This window comes from Prionailurus viverrinus, chromosome B1 (genome assembly GCF_022837055.1).
Source record: "Prionailurus viverrinus isolate Anna chromosome B1, UM_Priviv_1.0, whole genome shotgun sequence".
NCBI lineage: Eukaryota > Metazoa > Chordata > Mammalia > Carnivora > Felidae > Prionailurus > Prionailurus viverrinus.
This window is the reverse complement of record NC_062564.1, coordinates 69,142,159-69,162,255: the sequence shown is the minus strand read 5'-3', so window position 1 is coordinate 69,162,255 and position 20,097 is coordinate 69,142,159. Positions and strand designations below refer to the sequence as shown.

The window sequence follows — 20,097 nt, the reverse complement described above, 5'->3', positions numbered from 1 at the left end:
AACATACAATGTAATAGTATTCAGGCTTAAAAAGGAAGGATATTGTGACACAAGCTACAACATGGAATAACCTTGAGGACGTTATACCAAGTGGAATAAACCGGTCACAAAAAGACAAGTGTTGTATGATTCCACTTATGAGATTATTAAAATAGCCTAATTCATTGAGACAGAAAGTAAAGTGGTGGCTGTGAGGGACTGGAGAGGGGGAAATGGAGAGTTAAGTGTTTAATGGGTAAAGAATTTCAATTTTGCAAGATGAAAAACTTGCAAAGATGGATAATGGTGATGGCTGCACAACAGTGTAAATGTACTTAATAGTACAGAATTGTACGTTTTTTAGTATTTTCCATTTTATGTTTCAAAGTTTTAAATCTACCATTTATATATGTTTGTTTTACCATAATTTTTTAAGAAACGGGGAAAGCACTCTTGGATTAAACCATTCATATTTAGTATGTGACCCCAAGTGGCCCTCACTCTCGGTGGACCTGTCCTGAAACACATTTAAACACACACACACACACACACACACACACACACACACACACACACTACGGTGCTATGATGTGCCATCAGCCTATCAGCAAATAGTCTCAATTCTTTGTTTTATGTTTTTTACTATATTATCTTTTCAAATGTATAAGATGGGTATTTCATCATCTACATCTACCTTTCCATAGAATCTCGTAAATTTTTATATGAATTACAACTTATTTTTTTTTCATGTATTGTCATCATAGTGATGGTAATAAACTTGTATATTTACTGAATTACGGGAAAATCAGTTTGGGGACTTCCAGCCCTACAAGAATGTAAATAATTTAACAATATTGTTAGATGTTAGTTGAGTATAAACTAGCAGAATTGGGAAGTCCCAGATTTGTTTTGCCTTTGGTCTCTTTTTCCCTTCCTCAACCAATATCTAAATGCAGGGAATGCCTGGGTCCTGGCACGCAATAAATATCTGTGGAAGAAATGAATAAATATGAGATATGCGTGTTATACAAAGATTCCCTTGTTGAAGAAAGGGAAAAATCCAATGCCTCATGTAAAACAGCTGGGTGTGAATGTCTAAGTTGAGTGTGAATACTATTTTGAAATAGTATTGCAATGTTGCAGGAATAAGTCCGCTTTTAAAATACAGCTAATAGTTTTTCATTTATTAAGAATTTTTTTCCAAGGGCACCTGTGTGGCATAGTTGGCTAAGTGTCCTGAATCTTAATTTCTGCTCAGGTCATGATCTCACAGTTTGTGAGTTTGAGCACAAATGTTGGGTTCTGCGATGACAGTGTGGAGCCTGCTTGGGATTCTCTCTCTCTCTCTCTCTCTCTCTCTCTCTCTGTCGCTCTGCTCCTTCCCTGCCCATGTTCTCTCTCTCAAAAATAAATAAATAAATTTTTTAAAAAATTTTAAGAATTTTTTTTTTAAGTATGGCAAAGCATTTAGAAATGAAAATTTTCAGTATCACTTAGTTGCTTTTGTAAAGCGAAAGCCAGAAACTCCAGTTGTGGCTTCTGGGTATCTATCTTAATGCCTTTGCAAATATTGTGATTCAAAATTTTCAAGTTTTGCTAGACCCAAAGGAATGAGAAACAGTCTATCCTATTAGAAGAGAGCTGGAACAAAGAAATTCAGGTCTTTGTAATGCTTTGCGCATTGTAATTTCTATATATATGCAAATAACATATATTAAAATGCTGACCAAAGATAAACACCTGGAACTGTGTGCAATTATACTGATTAATGCTTACAGCCATTAAAAAGTTAAGTGTTTACTAAATGTGCAATGTTATGTTGATAAATGAGGAGGAGGCAAAATGATAAGGGTTGGTCTGGCTCTCCATGGTCTTATAATCTGGCCAAGAATATAGTCTTACACACTGAACAATTAGGCCAAAGTTGGGTGATGCTGCCTTTTGTTGAAAAAGAAATTCAGAGAAGGTATGATCATTGAGAGGTAGTCATGGAAAATGTGGCTTTTGAGCAAGACGTGGATAGATTAATGAAGTCAACACACAAATTTGAAACAATTTGTAATTTAAAAAAATGTAAGCATACAGTCAAATACGTATGAAATCCGAGGATGGGAATCTGTTAAGGTTTTCTGCTATGTCAAAGAAATGGAATGTAAAGCAGATTTCCAACATCATTGCCAATCTCCATTAATCAGATCATTATGACATGAATAGGTTCATATAAAAAGCCTCATAGTTTTCTTCAAACACTGGCTACTTCTTACAGCAGATGAAACAATTAAAGCAATAAATATGGGCCAATTAGCAGGACTCTCTTTAGCCCAGTTCTGATTGCAGTGTTCACAAATCAGAGAATAACATTACCTTTACTCCATCAGGTGGTACTTTTTCATGTTATTATTGTGTAAAATGCAACAATTTAAAAATTATAGATACTCCCCCCCCCCCCCCCCCGCCAGTTTCCAATCTTCTAGTTAACAAAAAAGAGGAGGGAATTAATTCTTTTTTTTTCTTTTAATTTCTTTTCCTTCTCTCTTAGGGAGGCTTTCCCAATTGTCATCTCAGTTGTATCTTCCTATCTTGTCTTTAGTAACCCCTTGTGGTTGTAGCCTGGCTATGCCATGCCCATTTGTCAGTTAAAAAGGCTAAAGTGGAAAGTCCTGTTGTGCTCTCAATTTCTCATTTTTTTACAACAGCCTGACCCCCCCACAAGGAGACACTGGGTGAGCAGCAGCTGGGTCCCTAGAAGAAGGAGGAGTTTAAATACATTCCCTTTGAACTTGTGTGGTTCCCTGCCATTGCTTCCCACAATGCACCTGCAATATCTTTATGTTTCCATTTCTGCTAAAAAGCAAATCTCTGTCTCCTCCAAAAGAGCATGAACATAACTAACCACCACACTGGAGAGCTCTGTAGGGAGTTAAAGGGAGGAGGGGGCTGGGCCAATAGAGTATAGATCAGAGGGAGCAGGTGGAAGCTTGGTCTGAAATCTGTTCCTGGATGTTGCTCTCAGCAGTGCTCTATAAGTGAACAAATCATGTAAGTCATTGAGAAAGTAGTGTTAGAAAAATTTTGGATGAGAGAAAGAAGGTACTGTGGAGGACTCCTCTCCTTTCCACCCACATCTACTCTAGGCAAAGAACTCAAAGAGTGAACAACAATGTGTTTGCTCTGCATTGTCTGCTTATGCTGAGATAATTAATGACCCAGTCTAGGGATAAACCAGTATCTAAAATGACTCTCTGGGTAGAACAGTTGGTCAAACCTGTAAGTTAGTGGCTATGAATAGTGTGATAAAAGAAAAGAAAAGAAAAGAAAAGAAACCTAGACTGCATACTTCTCAAGGATTTGTGAATCAGCTCATGCACCCCTTCCTTCTACAGATTTTTTGAGAAGGTGGTCTTCCGGGCTGCCCCTGGTGCGAAGACTTTGTCGTCTCCCTATCCTTTGAAGCTGGAACCAGAAAAAAAGGTGAGTCCCAGAAGTCCTGGTTCCCCACCTGGAGCTGCCCAAAATGGCAGTGTCACAAGAAAGACTGTGATATACCCATCATGGATAGTCCATCCACTACCACCAGCTCAGGAGAGTAATTCAGACAGACTGTCTAGACTATCTAGTGGTAGTGTGGTCACCACTGGACATCTACATAGTGGTATCTGTGAAACAGCCTGAACCTTCTCATCTTATTCTGATTGCAAGGGAGAAAGTTAGTAATGGCCTGTATATGAGGGAACTCTTGCTTAGTACCCTGACGTCGAACACTTCCCTTACTTGCATTGTGCAGAATTCAAATAATGAGTTCTATCTGAAGTTGAAGTAGGTGTGTCGCAGTCGGGGAAGTTGGCCAGAGTTTTAGCACTGAAAATTCAGTGTTCTGGGAAAACCCTCCCTTGGGGGTAAATTAGGACAATTGGTCATCCTAGGATAGAATGCTGATGTGGCCGGAAGAAGATGGTCTCCATCCGGACAACAGGAGCAACTAAAGCCAGAGAAAAGGTAAAGGGAATGTACAAGGAGGTGCCACCAGCCGTCTGGCCTGCTGGATTTGCGGGCTGGAGGTAGGCAGACAGTAAATCAACTCTGTACCGGAGCTGAATTTCAAAGCCCTAATCAAGATTCCCTAAATATCCTTTGGTAGCTGTTTAAAAAAAATGTAAACAAAGACCAACTATGGTTTGTGATTATCTATGCGCAGTTTTTTTTGCTCCTCATTCTTCTTTGTCTCTGTAATTGTAGAAGAGAAAAAAATAAGGAGAGATTGGGGGAGGGAGTAGACACAGAGGTTAAAGGCATATCAGTAATTTGGTGAAGGTAGGAGACAGTAGAGGATCCAAATCCTTGTGATCCTTTTTGATGAACAGACCACAGGAATCACCATTATGGCAGAAGTTATCTTTGAAGCTGCCTTATATTAGAGCACTAGCTCAAAATTTTATCTACTCCATTGTGACTAGTTGAGATGTGAAAAGGCAGGCGACAGGAGATTGAAGTAGCCCTGATAGTGGAAGCTCTGTCTTTGGGCCAGGTAGGGTGGGATGTCATTTCCTTTCCATTTATCTGTGGGATGACACTCTCCCACTTTCTGTGACTCTCTACTTTAATAAATGGTCCTGACTTTTTGTGCAATACATAATTTTCCTCTGGGCACGACCTCAGCTCCAAATGTATGTTTTCAACTTCAAAACTGAGGCACTTTGTCATTATTTTAGGTGATTCACAGTGGTGAAGTAAACATTTACTGTACAGTTTTTGTCTGTTACATCATCACACAAAAATGACTGCACAAACTCCCATCCAAATTTGGAGATAATTTTTAAGACAGTCTGATTTCTTTTTAAGAGAGAGAAAGAGAGAGCCAGTGTATGCGTGCGTTCGTGCAAGTGGGGGAGGGGCAGAGGGAGAGGGAGAGAGAATCTCAGGCAGGCTCCATCTCACTATCATGAGATCATGGTCTGAGCCTCAGACGCTTAACCGACTGAGCCACCCAGGTACCCCAAGAGACAGTTTTATTTAAAATAAAATCTGGGGGCGCCTGGGTGGCTCAGTCAGTTAAGCGTCCGACTTCAGCTCAGGTCATGATCTCACAGTCCCTGAGTTCGAGCCCCGCGTCAGGCTCTGTGCTGACAGCTCAGAGCCTGGAGCCCGTTTCAGATTCTGTGTCTTCCTCTCTCTCTGCCCCTCCCCTGTTCATGCTCTGTCTCTCTCTGTCTCAAAAATAAATAAACGTTAAAAAAATCAAATCAAATCAAATCAAATCAAATCAAATCTGGATGTTGCAAATAAGTATCACAGTTTTCCAAAATAATCTTTCAAGCCATTAAAATTGTGACTGCCAATTGGAGAAAGCCATTTCAAGGTGCTGTGGACCCGAAAGACTGTGATCCTCAAACCCAAATTCATGAAGGCTGAGGCTTTCAATTTGTGAATGAGCTGCTTCTCTATGCTGCTATTTGTGCCTCAGAGTGTTCTGGGTGAGTAGCAATGGGAAATTATTTATGAAGCAATGATTAATGAGGTTGTTGACCAATATAGGGACTAATGTAAATAACTTCCTACTTTATAGTCCTTACAACAATCCATACATACAGGCAATATTTCCATAGCACCTCCCCTCCCTCAGAAGCAGAGGTAGAATTATCACAGTATTGGAGATTTATTGCAAGCTCATTTCAATCTTTATTTTCTGGGTGATTATATGCCAAGGTCAATGATAAGCAATCATTTATTTGGGGGGCCCATTTCAAGGGTCTAAGACACCTGGTTTGAGGAAAAAAAGTATTCCTGAGACCTAGAATTGATAGGTTTTTGTTGTTGTTGTTTTGTTTTGTTTTGTTTAATCCCTGCAGACAAGAGGAGCCAACATTCTGCAGGGCACTTTCACATGTCCAAGGGTGCACGTGTGAGCCAGTGTGTGCACATGGGCACACGCACACACTGTGAGGGGCAGTGATGGAGGGGAGTGTGGGTTAGCACTGGATCCTATATTCTAAGTGGCTGCACAGTCCTCAGAAAAGGAAATGAATGAGATTTACCACATCCGTTCCTAGGACTGTAGAATCATATGTTGTTGTTGTTGTTGTTGTTGTTGTTGTTGTTGTTGTTGTTTTAAATCTTTATTTAGCCCACACGACTAGCATGTCTACTTTGTTCTGTTTCCATTGTGTGCCAAGAGGGTGGCGATAGCTGGTTAGCTTGTAGACTGAAGTTCGAAAGAGTCTGGAAATCTCTAAAATAAGGAGATGTGGGAGGTATTATTTCCTTGCTATGAACAAAGAATTTATGTAACCCAGTTGCTATCAGCCTTTATTCACTAATCTTCCCTTAACTTTAGATAGCTTTGTTTACGTAAGTTTTGAATACTTAGATTCTTTTTTTTTTTAATTTTTTTTTTGTTGTTGTTTTTTTTGAATACTTAGATTCTTGATTACCCTGTCATCCGTGCCATAATTCATTGGGCTGGAAAGCATATTTTGTTCTTATATAATCATTTGCAGAATGATATGAGGCACACTGATTCAAATTATACAAATGTTCCCATCCTTTTATTTTGTTAATTGTGGGCTTTTAAATTACTTGTAAAAATCAATGGTAGTGAGCCAAGATCAGCCAGCTTCTGATCTTCTTCTGACTAAGGGCAAGTTAGACCTTACGGAGGAATAGAATTGGAGCATATGCGAGCTTCCAGGAGCAGAACACGTAACAGGCCTATCACCCTAGAGTCTACTGCATTTTCCAGTCACATGGACCACCTGTATCATGGACTCTTGGTGTGTTTAACATGCAGAGCCCCGGAAAATCTCAGAAGTTTGGGTATTCTGCATTCTTAAAAGTCTCCATAAGTGGTTCTTAGGCATATTACATTTTGAGAATCAGTGCCCTAGATTTGGGATTGTGGTTAGTTCAGAGTCCCCTCAGGGATACCTTAGTATTACTGGTGGTAGAATACGACAAAGAACCCAGAAACTGTATTTGACTCACTTTTCATGACACACTGTGTCTCTTTTTCCTTCAGTAGCCACCTCCCTCCCCTAATTTTGCATATGTAAGTTTTGATCATTGTTTAGTACACTTGGGAGGGACTACACTAGATGTTCTGGCCACTTGGGGTTCCTAGCTCTGCCCTCAGGTCCCCCAACCTCCACTCCCAAGGCAATTCATTTGACTGTCAAGAATGAGGCTTAGAAGTAAATTGGGTCTCCTTTCCTGCACCAGAAGATTTCCTGAGGCTGTCCCAGGTCCTCTACAGACAGAGACACTCAGTCCTGATCACACTCTGCTTGAAATGAAATAGTAGGACTCCTTATAATGTCTGACTAGTTCAACACTTAATACAGAACAGGAGCAATCAGTCTGCTCATTTCTTCCCCTTAAATGATCGCTTGTGATCCCTTTTGATGAAGAGACTACAGGAAAACCCATTTTGGCAGAAGTTGTCCTTGAAACTTCCTTATGTTGGAGTCACTTGCTCAAAATTTTATGTACTCAATTGTGTCTAGTTGAGATGTGAGAAATTCAAGTGCCAGGGAATTGAGTCTCCATCCCTGACCTTGGACCCTCTCCTTCAATTCTACCCCTCCTGCAATTGTGTAGTTTTTCAGAAATTATTTCTTTTATTTTAGAAAGTAGCTGTCCCAAATAAATGATTTGGCCAAATAAATGATTTAAGGTCTCTTTCAGTACTGTTATTCTTAAAGGCATGGATCATCTTCTATCTGCCTCAGAGTTTCCCCTAGAGTGTATTTTTCTAAAAGATGATGTCTGTGGTCAAAGGCGCCTTTTAATTGGCGCTTGGAAAGGTCCTACCTTTTCGGAGATAATTGCTGGCAACTGGGGTTAGCAAGACAGTGAGGCACTTTATCCTTTATCACTTGCTGTGAATGAAATGGACTAGGATTGTACACAGCAGGTGTCAGGGTAAAGTGCTTCCTTGCCGGATTTCAGCATGCATTACCCCTCCTCTTGCAGGAGAGGGAGGAAGGAAAGAGAAGTGGACTCCAGCTACACAGTCAAAGCGGGTTGCCTGTAGGAAAAGACGATCCACCCAGTGCACCCTAAGGAGATCTTTCTACCCTTTCTGACTGTATAGAATGACATATAGTTTTCACCAACCAAGATTACATAAAATAATGAGGTTTCTATGTAGTATTTCAAAATTTGCCATTCCACCACCACATCTTTTTTTTATATATATATAATTTTTTTTTTTAACGTTTGTTATTGACAGACAGAGCGTGAACGGGGGAGGGGCAGAGAGAGAGGGAGACAGAATCTGAAACAGGCTCCAGGCTCTGAGCTGTCAGCACAAAGCCCGACCTCACAAACCACGAGATCATGACCTGAGCTGAAGTTGGACGCTTAACCGACTGAGCCACCCAGGCACCCCCACCATAACATCTTTTTAATGGCACTTGTCTCCTTTAGTATGATTTAGACCAGATCTATAAGAAAATCCAAAAGGCAAACAGTCAGCAGGTTAAAAAATATATTTTGTGAGAGCTCTAATTAGTGTCATAAAGAACTTCATCTTCTGGGCACAGTAGCAAGCAGTTTTGTTACATTGCTAGTGATCTGTATCAGTGGACAGTTGTAACACATATAGGAGCTTACCACATGCTAGGCACTGTTCTAAGTACTCGATATGCATTAACTCACTTAAAACTCTCAGCAACCCCACAAAGTAGGTATTATTATTTCCCTCTTACAGATGGTATAACTGAGGCACAGAGTGGTAAATACATGGTCAAAGTACAACAGTAAGTAAGTGGTAGAGCCAGAAAAGTTTAGATCCGTGTTACTCAGTGTGGTCCCTGGCCCAGCAGCATGGGCCTCACCTGAGAGCTGGGTAGAAATGCCCAGCCCAGAACTTTGCATTTTCACAAGACTCGCCAGGTGATTCATATGTAACGTTTTAAAACCACCGATTTAGATAATCTTAAATTATTTCTCTTTATACCCATTACAAACCTGCTTATGGCTTCAGACTTTGGGAAATAGAGTGTACTTGGCTGGCTTCTTAAGACAAAAGGAGATTTTAGAGGGATTCTTGTGTCCTCTCCCCAGTCCCTCCCTCCTCTACTCATCTTCTCAAGAAAAAGATAGCTTTTTTTTAAATAGCTTCTTAAGAAAAAAAAGTTTAAAAAGTTAATTGAATTCATGTTATATAAAGGCCACTTTCATTCCACTAAATCATCCTAACAAGCCTTTGAAAATAGGTACAATTATCCTTAAAGTTAGGTTAAGAAAAAAAGCCACGATGAAGTCTCAGTTTGCTAGTCTTTGCCTCTTGAAACAAGAGGTTCATGTGTATCCATTTCCTAGTAGGTAGCATGGTGCCCAGCTTACAGTGAACAATCAGCTAAGCTTTAACAGAAACATCCATTTTTTCAAACCCTGACCCAACAACAAAAAACTTTTCTTGCTTCATCCTGAGCATTCGTCCCTGATTTAAAGAAATGATATTATGGGGCGCCTGGGTGGCTCAGTCAGTTAAGTGTCCGACTTTGGCTCAGGTCATGATCTCACGGCCCATGATTTCAAGCCCCACATCAGGCTCTGTGCCGACTACTACGAGCCTGGAGCCTGCCTCAGATTCTGGGTCTCCCTCTCTCTCTGCTCCTCCCCTCCTCACACTCTGTCTCTGTCTCTCTCTCTCAAAAATAAATAAACATTAAAAAAAATTTTTTTTAATGATATTAATGTAACCTACAAAGGATCAACTTTGGAAAATTAAATGAAAGCCTAGAAAGGCAAATAAATCCTACTCCTTCCCATTTGGGTTCATATAATAAAAGTGTTTATTGTTCTTCAAAACAACCCAAAATAACAAACAAACAAAAAGCAGAATATGAGACAAAGCTTGTCCTGCTTTTCAAAGTGAAAGCAGTAATTAACGTTTTGGATTTCTTTGTTTTTATTTTTGTTTTTGTTTTCTCACAAATTACATCAGTGATGATTTAGATGACCAGCAAGTTAGGATGGATTTGGAACTGCTGTCCCTTAGAGATCAATTTTGATTCCGGCAAATCATATATTGTGTCTACAGAATAAAACGCAGATTAGCCAACCGAATGTGTCAGTACCATTAAAATGTATAAGCGTTTGTCATGAATGAGTTTTCAAAAATGTAAAATATTTGCTTCATGAATTATAGTGATAAGGCATCAGGTGAATTTGCTGTAGGACAATTTTATTCTCTCTTCAAGTAGGAAACTGGTGGCAGTTCAGTGTGAAGAGTCATTTTCTATTTTTAAAGTAATTGAATTTGAGACATAACTATTAGTGTGACAGTTTCCCAGGGCAAAAAATGAGATGAATAAATGGGTCTGAAACCCAGGCTAATGGAGCAGTGCTTTTCAAAATTACATACACATTTATGTACTTCTACCACTTATAGTTTCATTCATCATATTGGGTTTTGGCCATTTCCTTGAGAGTATTTCCAATTCTAATATATTTCTAACAGAACTCCCATGCTGTGATCATTCCTTTATATGGTAGGATTCTACAATATTCCTGATTTACAGGAGCAGATTTTCTAGTAGGTATACGATATTTGACTAAATACATCAATTTTTTATTCAGTCAGTAATCTGGATATAATGCACATAAATGTGCCATATAAATAGGGGGCAAGTGAACACTTCTATTCTTCTGATCAAGGCTGTGCGACCTTAAGCAACCCACTTAGTTCTCTGAACCTCAGTATTTCCATCTGAAAAATGATAGGTTAAATTAGATCATTTTTTATGCTGCCTTTTTAATTTAATAACCCATATTAATTATTCCATCTATCTCTTTAATTTGGACCAAGTGGGAATTCATGAAAAAGTTTGAATGAAAGAATGTATTTCTTTTCTTTTCTTTTTTTGAATTTTAATTCCGGTATAGTTAACACACAGTGTTATATTATTTCAGGTGCACGATATAGTGATTCAACAATTCTATACATTACTCAGTGCTCATTGTGATAAATGAACTCGTAATCCCCATCACCTACTTCACCCATCTCCCACCCACCTCCCCTCTGGTAACCATCTGTTTGTTCTCCGTAGTTAAGAATCTGTTTCTTGGTTACTGGAGGGGATATGGGAGGGGGGGATGGGCTAAATGGGTAAGGAGCATTAAGGAATCTACTCCTGAAATCACTGTTGCACTATATGCTAACTGATTTGGATATAAATTTAAAGAATAAAATTACAAAGAAAGAAAGAAAGCAAGAAAGAAAGAAAGAAAGAAAGAAAGAAAGAAAGAAAGAAAGAAAAAAAGAAAGAGGGAAATTCTTGCTTTGTCTCCTGTTTGTTTTATTTCTTAAATTCCACATATGAGTGAAATCATATGATATTTATTTTTCTCTGACTTATTTTTTTTAACGTTTTATTTATTTTTGAGACAGGGAGAGACAGAGCATAAACAGGGGAGGGTCAGAGAGAGGGAGACACACAATCTGAAACAGGCTCCAGGCTCTGAGCTGTCAACACAGAGCCCAACACCGGGCTTGAACTCATGGACCGCGAGATCATGATCTGAGCCACCCAGGCGCCCCTCTAACTGACTTATTTTACTTAGCATTATATACTCTCTCGATCCATCTATGATGTTGCAAATGGCAAGATTTCATTCTTTTTTATGGCTGAGCAATATTGCTCTGTGTGAGTGTGTGTGTGTGTGTGTGTGTGTGTGTGTGTGTGTACCACATCTTCTTTATCCATTCATTTATTGATGGACATTGGGCCGCTTCCATAATTTGGCTATTGTAAATAATGCTGCAATAAACATAGGGGCACATATGTCATTTTAAACTAGTGTTTTCATATTCTTTGAGCAAATTGTATTGTGATGACTGGATCATAGGGTAGTTCCATTTAAAATTTTTGAGGAACCCCCATACTATTTTCCACAATGGCTGCACTGGTTTGCATTCCCACCAACAGTGCACAAGGGTTCCTTTTTCTCCACATCCTCACCAACACTTCTTGTTTCTTATGTTTCTTGTGATTTTAGCCATTCTGAAAGATATGACATGATAGCTCATTGTACTTTTGATTTGCATTTCAACATGAGTGATGTTGAGCATCTTTTCATGTGTCTGTTGGCCATCTGTATGTCTTCTTTGGAGAAATGTCTGTTCATGTCTTCTGCCCACTTTTAAGTAAATAATGATGAAGAAGATGATGATGATGATGATCATCATCATCATCATCATGATTTTGGTGTTGAGTTGTATATGTTCTTTATGTATTTTGGATATTAACCTTTTTTTGGATATGTCATTTGCAAATATCTTCTCTGATTCAGTACACTTTTCTTTTCTTCTTCTTCTTCTTCTTCTTCTTCTTCTTCTTCTTCTTCTTCTTTTGAGAGAAGGAGAGAGGGTGCAAGTGAGCAAGGGGCAAAGAGAGAGAGATTCCTATGAGGGGGAGAGAGAAAGAGAAAGAGAGAGAAGCAGGGCTCACCTGAAGCAGGGCTTGTGTTTTACCTGAAGTGGGTCTCATGCTCATCCGATGTGGGACTCAAACCCATGAACCATGAGATCATGACCTGACTTGAAGTCAGATGCTTAATGACTGAGCCACTCAGGCACCCTCAGTAGGTTTTCTTTTAGTTTTGTTGATTGTTTCCTTTGACTGTGCAGAAGTTTTTTACTTTGTTATAGTTCCAACAGTTTATTTTTGCTTTTGTTTCTTTTGCCTCAGGAGACATAGCTAGAAAAATGTTGCTATGTCTGATGTCAGAAAGATTATTGCCTGTGTCTCTTCTATGATTTTTATGGCTTCATGTCCTTAATCCATTTTGTGTATGGTATAAGAAAGTGGCCCAGTTTCCTTATTTTGCATGGACCTATCCAATTTTCCCAACACCATTTGTTGAAGAGACTGTCCTTTTACCATTGCCCATTATTGCCTCCTTTATCAAAGATGATTTGACTATATAATCACGGGTTTAGTTCTGGGCTCTCTATTCTGTTCCATTCATCTATGTGTCTGTTTTTGTACCAGTACCATACTGTTTTGATTGCTACAGCTTTGTAGTATACCTTGAAATCTAGGATTTTGATACATCCAGTTTTGTTCTTCATTTTCAAGATTGCTTTGACTATTCAGTGTCTTTTGTGTCCATACACATTTTAAGATTATTTGTTCTAGTTCTATGAAAAAATGCTGTTGGTATTTTGATAGAGATTTTATCAAATCTATAGCTTTCTTTGGATATGGACAGTTTAGCAATATTTGTTCTTCCAGTCCACAAGCATGGATTATCTTTCCATTTGTTTGTGTTGTCTTCAATTTAAAGAATGTATTTTTAAATAAATGTAATTAAATTTTAAAACCTCATAGGACCTAGAACCGGGCAACCTGTTATTTTGTAAACAGATGTTTTAAAGATATATAACCATGCTCTAAGATATTTTTAAAATCTCTTCATAATTTTGTTTGTGATATTAGTTTTCATATAAGATCTCTGTAATGCAAAAATCACACCTTTACAAATCTCCTCACTATGTCTTAGAACTTAACAAATTGTTAATGAATCCTTTTTTTTAAACATTTTTTAATGTTTATTTATTTTTGACAGAAAGAGACAGAGCATGGGGGGAGAGGGACAGAGAAAGAGGGAGACACAGAATCGGAAGCAGGCTTCAGGCTCTGAGCTGTCAGCACAGAGCCCGATGCGGGGCTCGAACTCATGAACCGTGAGATCATGACCCGAGCTGAATCGGACATTCAACCGACTGAGCCACCCAGGCACCCCTGCTAGTGAATCCTTTATGGTAGAATAAGCCCACAAACAAAATGTCTTAAAAGTGTAAGTAATTAATTTGCCCTATCAGATTAAACTCACAGTTATCAAAAACATATGGATTATTGAAGGCAGAACATTGTTTGACTTTGGGGGGATTGACTGGGAAAGATCATTAAGCAACTTTTTAGGGTGATGAAAATGTTGGCTATCTTGATGTAAGAAGTAAATACATAGGCACAGTGTTCACTTCATAAAATGTTATCAAGCTGAATACTGGATTAGTGTACTTTCTGGAGTATGTGTTAGTACAAAACAAAATTCAATGGAGCAAATGTTAAAGATCTTATTGGCTTTGCTCAGTGATTCATGAACTGTCTTGAACCAGTCTAGCAGATGGAAAGGAGCTCCAGGAGCTGTGCAAAACAAAAGACTTTTATAGGCAGGGGAGCAAGAACAAGGAAATTATACTAGGCAAAAAGCGGATTGGTTATTACAGGGTTACTTTCCTTTAGGGGATTGCAGGCATCTATCAGGCAGATTATCTAACTAGTGCTGATCAGGCTAGCCTCATGGGCTGGTGTAAGTAAGACCCATTTCTGAGAGAGCCTATGCTGTTTGAGCCAAGTCTCAGTTTTGTAAGGTGAGGCTTAGCATGAGTAACTCCATTTTGAGCCTGTTTTGTTTTTAACAGTTACATGTCAACCTTTTTTTAAAGTTTAAAAGTTGAACTCACTGGCATTTTTTTCAAAGAGATTCTCTATCCCTTTATTAAACGCAAACTAAATACATTCTAAATCCACCTATAATGTAGGAGGTAATTTATGCTAATTATGATCTTTAAAAAGAAAAGAAATGAACAAGAAAAACAAAACAAAATGTATGGTTTAGTTTGTGGGGTGCAGTGTAATATAATTTTCCTCCTTTTCTACATCTTTTACATTATTTCTTAAGGCTTTGGAATTAGATTTGTGTTTCTTTTTAATACCACACTATGCTATGATGGGTATTTACATTATACAAATAGGATAACAGCATAACCTGTAATATTTTAAACATAGTAACAGATTATAAGCTTCTAGAAGAAAAAGAACATCTTATTCACGTTCATTTTTGTAAACTCCAAAGTTCCTGGGCAAGTTTTTATTTTTATTTACTTATTTTTTTTTTTTAAGATTTTATTTTTAAGCAATCTCCACACCCCACATGGGGCTAGAACTCACAACCCCAAGATCAAGAGTCACAACCTCCACAAACCAAACCAGCCAGGAGCCCCAAATTATTTATTTTATTTGTTAATTTTTTTTAGTAATCTCTGGGCCCAACATGGGGCTCAAACTCATGACCCTTAGATCAAGAGTTCCAAATGCTTCTTTTTCTGACTAAGCCAGCCAGGCACCCCTCCTGGACAAGTTTTTAAGATTGAATAGGGATTCAGTTTACATTTGTTAAATTTAATTTCAGAGCATTATGCTAAAAATTTAGTTTTGGGGCACCCGGATGGCTCAGTCAGTTCAGTGACTGACTCTCAATTTCGGCTCAGGTCATGATCTCATGGATTGTGAGATGGAACCCCATGTCTGGCTCTGTGCTGTCAGTACACTGAAGCCTGCTTGGGATGCTCTCTCTCCCTCTCTCTCTGCCCCACCCTTGCTTGTGCGAGCGGTCTCTCTCCCTCTAAATATGTAAACTTAAAAAAATTAGTTTCACAAATATATTTTGAAAGACAAATATTAAAATTTGATAGAAATATAAAAGTTGATGGAGTGGTCAAATTAGGTAACCAGTCAAAGTACACTAAGTAAATACACACTGAATCATCTTGTAGAATGATGGAGTCTTCCTTTATCTCTCACCTGCTAATTCCATTCTTTGTAAATATACCACAAGAAAATAACAGAAAGAGAAAAATAATTTATGTAAAATATTCATGCAGCTTTATTATAACAGTGAAAATCTGGAAATTAAATATAAAATACAGGAAAATGTGAAGTTAATTATTCTATATCAATATACTGAAATCTCTCGAAGATGACAACTTGGAACTATGTAAATACATGACACTAAGTATACACTGACATAAATTAGAAGAAATTTTAAGTTATCAGTGAAGAAAAACAGTTGCAAGTGACAGAAAACCTAACCCAAACTGGCTTAAGGAAAAGAGGAAATTTATTGGCTGATGTTCAATGAAAAGTTTAAGAAACAGAAAAATCACCTCAAAACAAATCATTGATCTAACTGAAAACATGTAAGGATAACATTTTTAGAAAAAAAAAAAAAGAGAAGAAAAATCTAGGTGATCTTGGGTTTGGTGAAGAGTTTTTAGATACAACATCAGAAGTGTAATCCATGAGGGGGCGCCTGGGTGGCTTAGTCAGTTTAGTGTCTGACTTCAGCTCAGGTCATGATCTTGTGGTTTGTGAGTTCAAGCTCCGCGTCGAGCTCTGTGCTGACAGCTCAGAGCCTGGAGCCTGCTTCGAATTCTGTGTCTCCCTCTCTCTCTGCACCTTCCCCATTCACACTCTGTCTCTCTTTCTCTCTCAAAAATAAACATTTAAAAAACCCCCAAAATTCCTCTATATGAAAAAGACTGTGCTAAGAAAATGAAAAGACAAGTCACAGATTGGGAAGAAGACATTTGCACATTTGCAAAACACTTATCTGATAGAGGACTTGTATCCAAAATATATACAGAACTTTAAAACTCAACGATAAGAAAACAAAACACCCAATTACAAAATAGGCCAACATGAACAGACATCTCACCAAGGAAGATATACAGATGGCAAACAAGTCCATAAACATTAGTCATTAAGGAATTTTGAATGAAAACAGCAGTGAGATGTCACTACATACCTATTAGAATGGCTTAAAGTAAAAAACAAAACAAAACAAATAAACAAAACCAAATGCTAGCAAGGATGCCACAGCAACAGGCATGCTCACCCATTGCTGGTGGAAATGCAAACGACACAGCTGCCTGGGAAGACAGTTTGGCAGTTTCTTACAAAGCTACTCACAGACTTATCATACGACTCAGCAATCATATTCCTAGGTATTTACCAGACTGATTTGAAAACATATCCACACTTGGGCCAGCACACAAATGTTTGTAGAGACTTTTTTTCAGAGTTGCTAAAAACTGAAAGCAACCGAGGTGTCCTTCAATAGCTGAATAGATAAATGATGAGATACCCATATGATGGAATATTTCTAAAAAGAAATGAACCATCAAGCCATGAAAAGTCATGAAGGAAGCTTAACGCATATTGGCAAGTGAAAGAAGCCAATCTGACAAGGCTAGATGCTGTATGATTCCAGCTCTATGACATTCAGGAAAAGGCAAAACTATAGACACAGTGAAAAGATCAATGGTTGCTAGGAGCTCGGGGAGAGCAAATGAAGAAATGAATAGGTGAAGTTCAAGTGATTGTTAGAGGGGTCAAACTATTCTGTATGGTACTCTGATGGTGGGTACATGGCCTTATGAATTTGTCAATAGGCTTTACAGCACAAAGAGCAAATTTTGATGCATACAAATTTTTTAAAAAATAATTTAAGAAGTAGGGGGGTTCCAGGAAGGAATTCAGACTGTGACAAGAGAGTCTAACCGAAGGGGATGGGGGGAAAAGATGTTCACCTAAGTAACTTTGGAAATGACTAGAGTCTTTAAGTCTAAAGGCAAGAGGTACTGCAAGGAGGCATTGTACTCTAGTTGATAAAGTTTGTTCTCATGGGGTACAGGTTTCCAGTGCTGATACTTGTATACATGTATACTGGAATCGTACATGGATGGCAAATAGGTGGGGCCAGCTTTCCCATGATTCAAGTGGAACTTCATAGATAGGCAAGGGGAGAAGCTTATAAAATATGCTCATGACTTCAAATTATGAAGGAAATAAGATAAAATTTAGTTTATTTCTTGCAGACTTATCACAATTAGTCATACAGTATTCTATTTAATTACATGTTATTGTAATTCCACACAGAAACACCATTCAAATCATTTAAAGCAAGTTGAAGGAAAATGCAAGCCAACAATTGTTCTGGGGTTTAATGTGCATTTTGCCAAAATGCTTATTAACCATTTTGTGTTCTAAAAATGCAAAAAGGTTAAATCAGTAATAATTAAAATTTGATCAAACGTATACTTTTTGTTAACATCAAAGTCGTTCCCATTAAAGAAACATAAACTTTGTGATATAAAAACGTTCCTTTGTGAAAGTTAGCTTAGGTATAGTGAAAACTGGGATGTCGCCGATCTGTTGATGGCTGCATGGTGTTGATGCCCACACTGTGTGCGTAAGAGTAGCAGCATTGTATAAAATAAACGTATGTGATTATTTCATTCTTCCATCCATTACATGAGTATCATATCTGAGCATCATAGAGGTGAGGGACAAAGAATTTATCCCTTGTGAAATTTCTTGTGAAATCCCTTGTGAACTTCCTTGTGAAAGCATACACAAAAACTCTACCTGTAACAATCATCCGTTTTCCCACTGTGGAAGATACTGGCTCTCGAAATGATACAGATGCCATGGCTCAGGTTTTAGCCCCAGAAAGAGTCAAAGACTGCCGTCTCTGTTCTCCCTGTCTCTGCCACAAACTGGGTGGTTGTTAAGGACTCTTTACGACAGGGAGATATGGTGTTCCTTCTAACAAAGTTCTGTATTCCAGTATCCAAGGAGAGATGGATACCGTCATAACATTCCTAGAAACTGTAGCTAATAATATATTTTTTAAATCTGTCAGTATCAAGTCAGAACAGACCTGTTCAGGTACTAGGTCTAGAATAGACTTATGTCACAGATAACCTGGCAGGCTCAATCAAGACCTCATTCAATATTTCCCAAAGAATGTCCTGCAGAGGGGTGTTATTGCAAACAAAACAATAGGCAAAAACCACAAATTATGATTAAGCGTATTTCAGAAACACTGGCTAGATAAATTACAATATAAAATTATATTAATGAATGAACAATGATATCTGTATCTATGTCTATGTATCTTCCCAGCCCCAATTCCGATACTTACAATATGTGCCTTGGTCATATCAGTGTATTTACGGTTCCCATAACATGTGATGCTCTTTCATTCTTATGAGTCTTTACACATACAATTCATTCTTCCTATAATGTTCCTATGCAAATATTTCTTGTCATCTGAGAGCCAGAAGCCACCTGTCCTCTCCCAGGAGGATGCCTGCAGACATAGCTGAGTATTTTCTCCTTCATGACCCTTAAACTTCTATAGCGTATTGCTTATACCTGTCTTTTAAACTCTTACCATTTGTCCTGTCTATTTAATTATCTGCCACCCCACTAGAATCTAATTCCCAAGAGTTCATGGGAAAAGCGTCTTTATTCATCTTTCAATTTCCAGACACTTCGATGCAACTGATACTTAATAAACGTTTGTGGGGTGAATAAGTGAATGAACAGCTAATTTCAGCCTGCCCAGAAATATAATGTTGACCATCCGTGGAATAGAAATTCTAATGATAATTTCAAATTCAACACTAAATATATGAGGTTCTTTACTAAATGTAGTACCTTTTGTTTGTCTTCGAAAAAAATTAAAATATAAAGAGTCTTGGAGCACTTGGGTGGTGCAGTTGGTTAAGTGTCTGACTCTTGATCTTGGCTTAGGTCACGATCTCACAGTTTGTGAGTTCAAGCCCCACGTCAGGTTCTGCACTGATGGCATAGAGCCTGCTCGGGATTCTGTCTCTCCTTCTCTCTGCCACTTACCTGCTTGTGCTCTTTCTCTCTCCAAATGAATAAATAAACTTAAAAAATTTTTTAAAAAGTACAACGAGTCTTTATGAACTATGAAGAGGTTTGGTAGCATGGTAGGCAGAGAGATGTGCCACCCAGATTCCCCTTCAAGGAAGGGCTTGTTTTCTAGTTGCAGGAAATGCTGTCAGCAGACAGTCTCCAGCTGACAGCTCCTTCAGGGTTTGCTTTAGCTTCAGACAACTGCCCCTTCTGTTGGGAGTTGAGCCCTTTCCTGGGCAGCCTGTGTCAGGTGACTACGTGAGGTGGGAGTATAATAGCCAATCACTGCTGTCTGCCACAAAACAATTTTTTTACGTGATGGACTAAAATTTGTTGAGCCCTCATCACAGTTCAACTTCTCCCTCTGCCCAATCATGTTTCTATCTCCTTCTGTTCACAGGTGTAGGTCCCAAAGAACAATCTTGCCCGACACCCCCCCCCCCCCCCCCCCGCCAACTTCCAGAGAACCTGATGTGTGAGGACCAGACAGCATAGGTGTACGTATATGTTATACAGGAATGCCCCTCATTGTAACCGCTCAACCCTTCTAAACAGAAAATGATCCTGTTTCCCTTGTGTAGGCAACAAGAGTCAGTGT

At 38.5% G+C, this 20,097-nt stretch overlaps 1 protein-coding gene across 1 annotated transcript in view; it reads right to left on the bottom strand.

Moving 5' to 3' along the window:
* The window catches only part of CB1H4orf45 (chromosome B1 C4orf45 homolog), a 99,379-nt gene extending 81,031 nt beyond the window's left edge, over positions 1–18,348 (bottom strand). Inside the window, exon 1 of the mRNA XM_047856477.1 lies at positions 18,198–18,348. Within this exon, the coding sequence (XP_047712433.1) occupies positions 18,198–18,261 (64 nt within the window). The 5' untranslated portion in view covers positions 18,262–18,348. The remainder of the gene's footprint in view (positions 1–18,197) is intronic.
* Between the last annotated feature and the right edge of the window lie 1,749 nt (positions 18,349–20,097).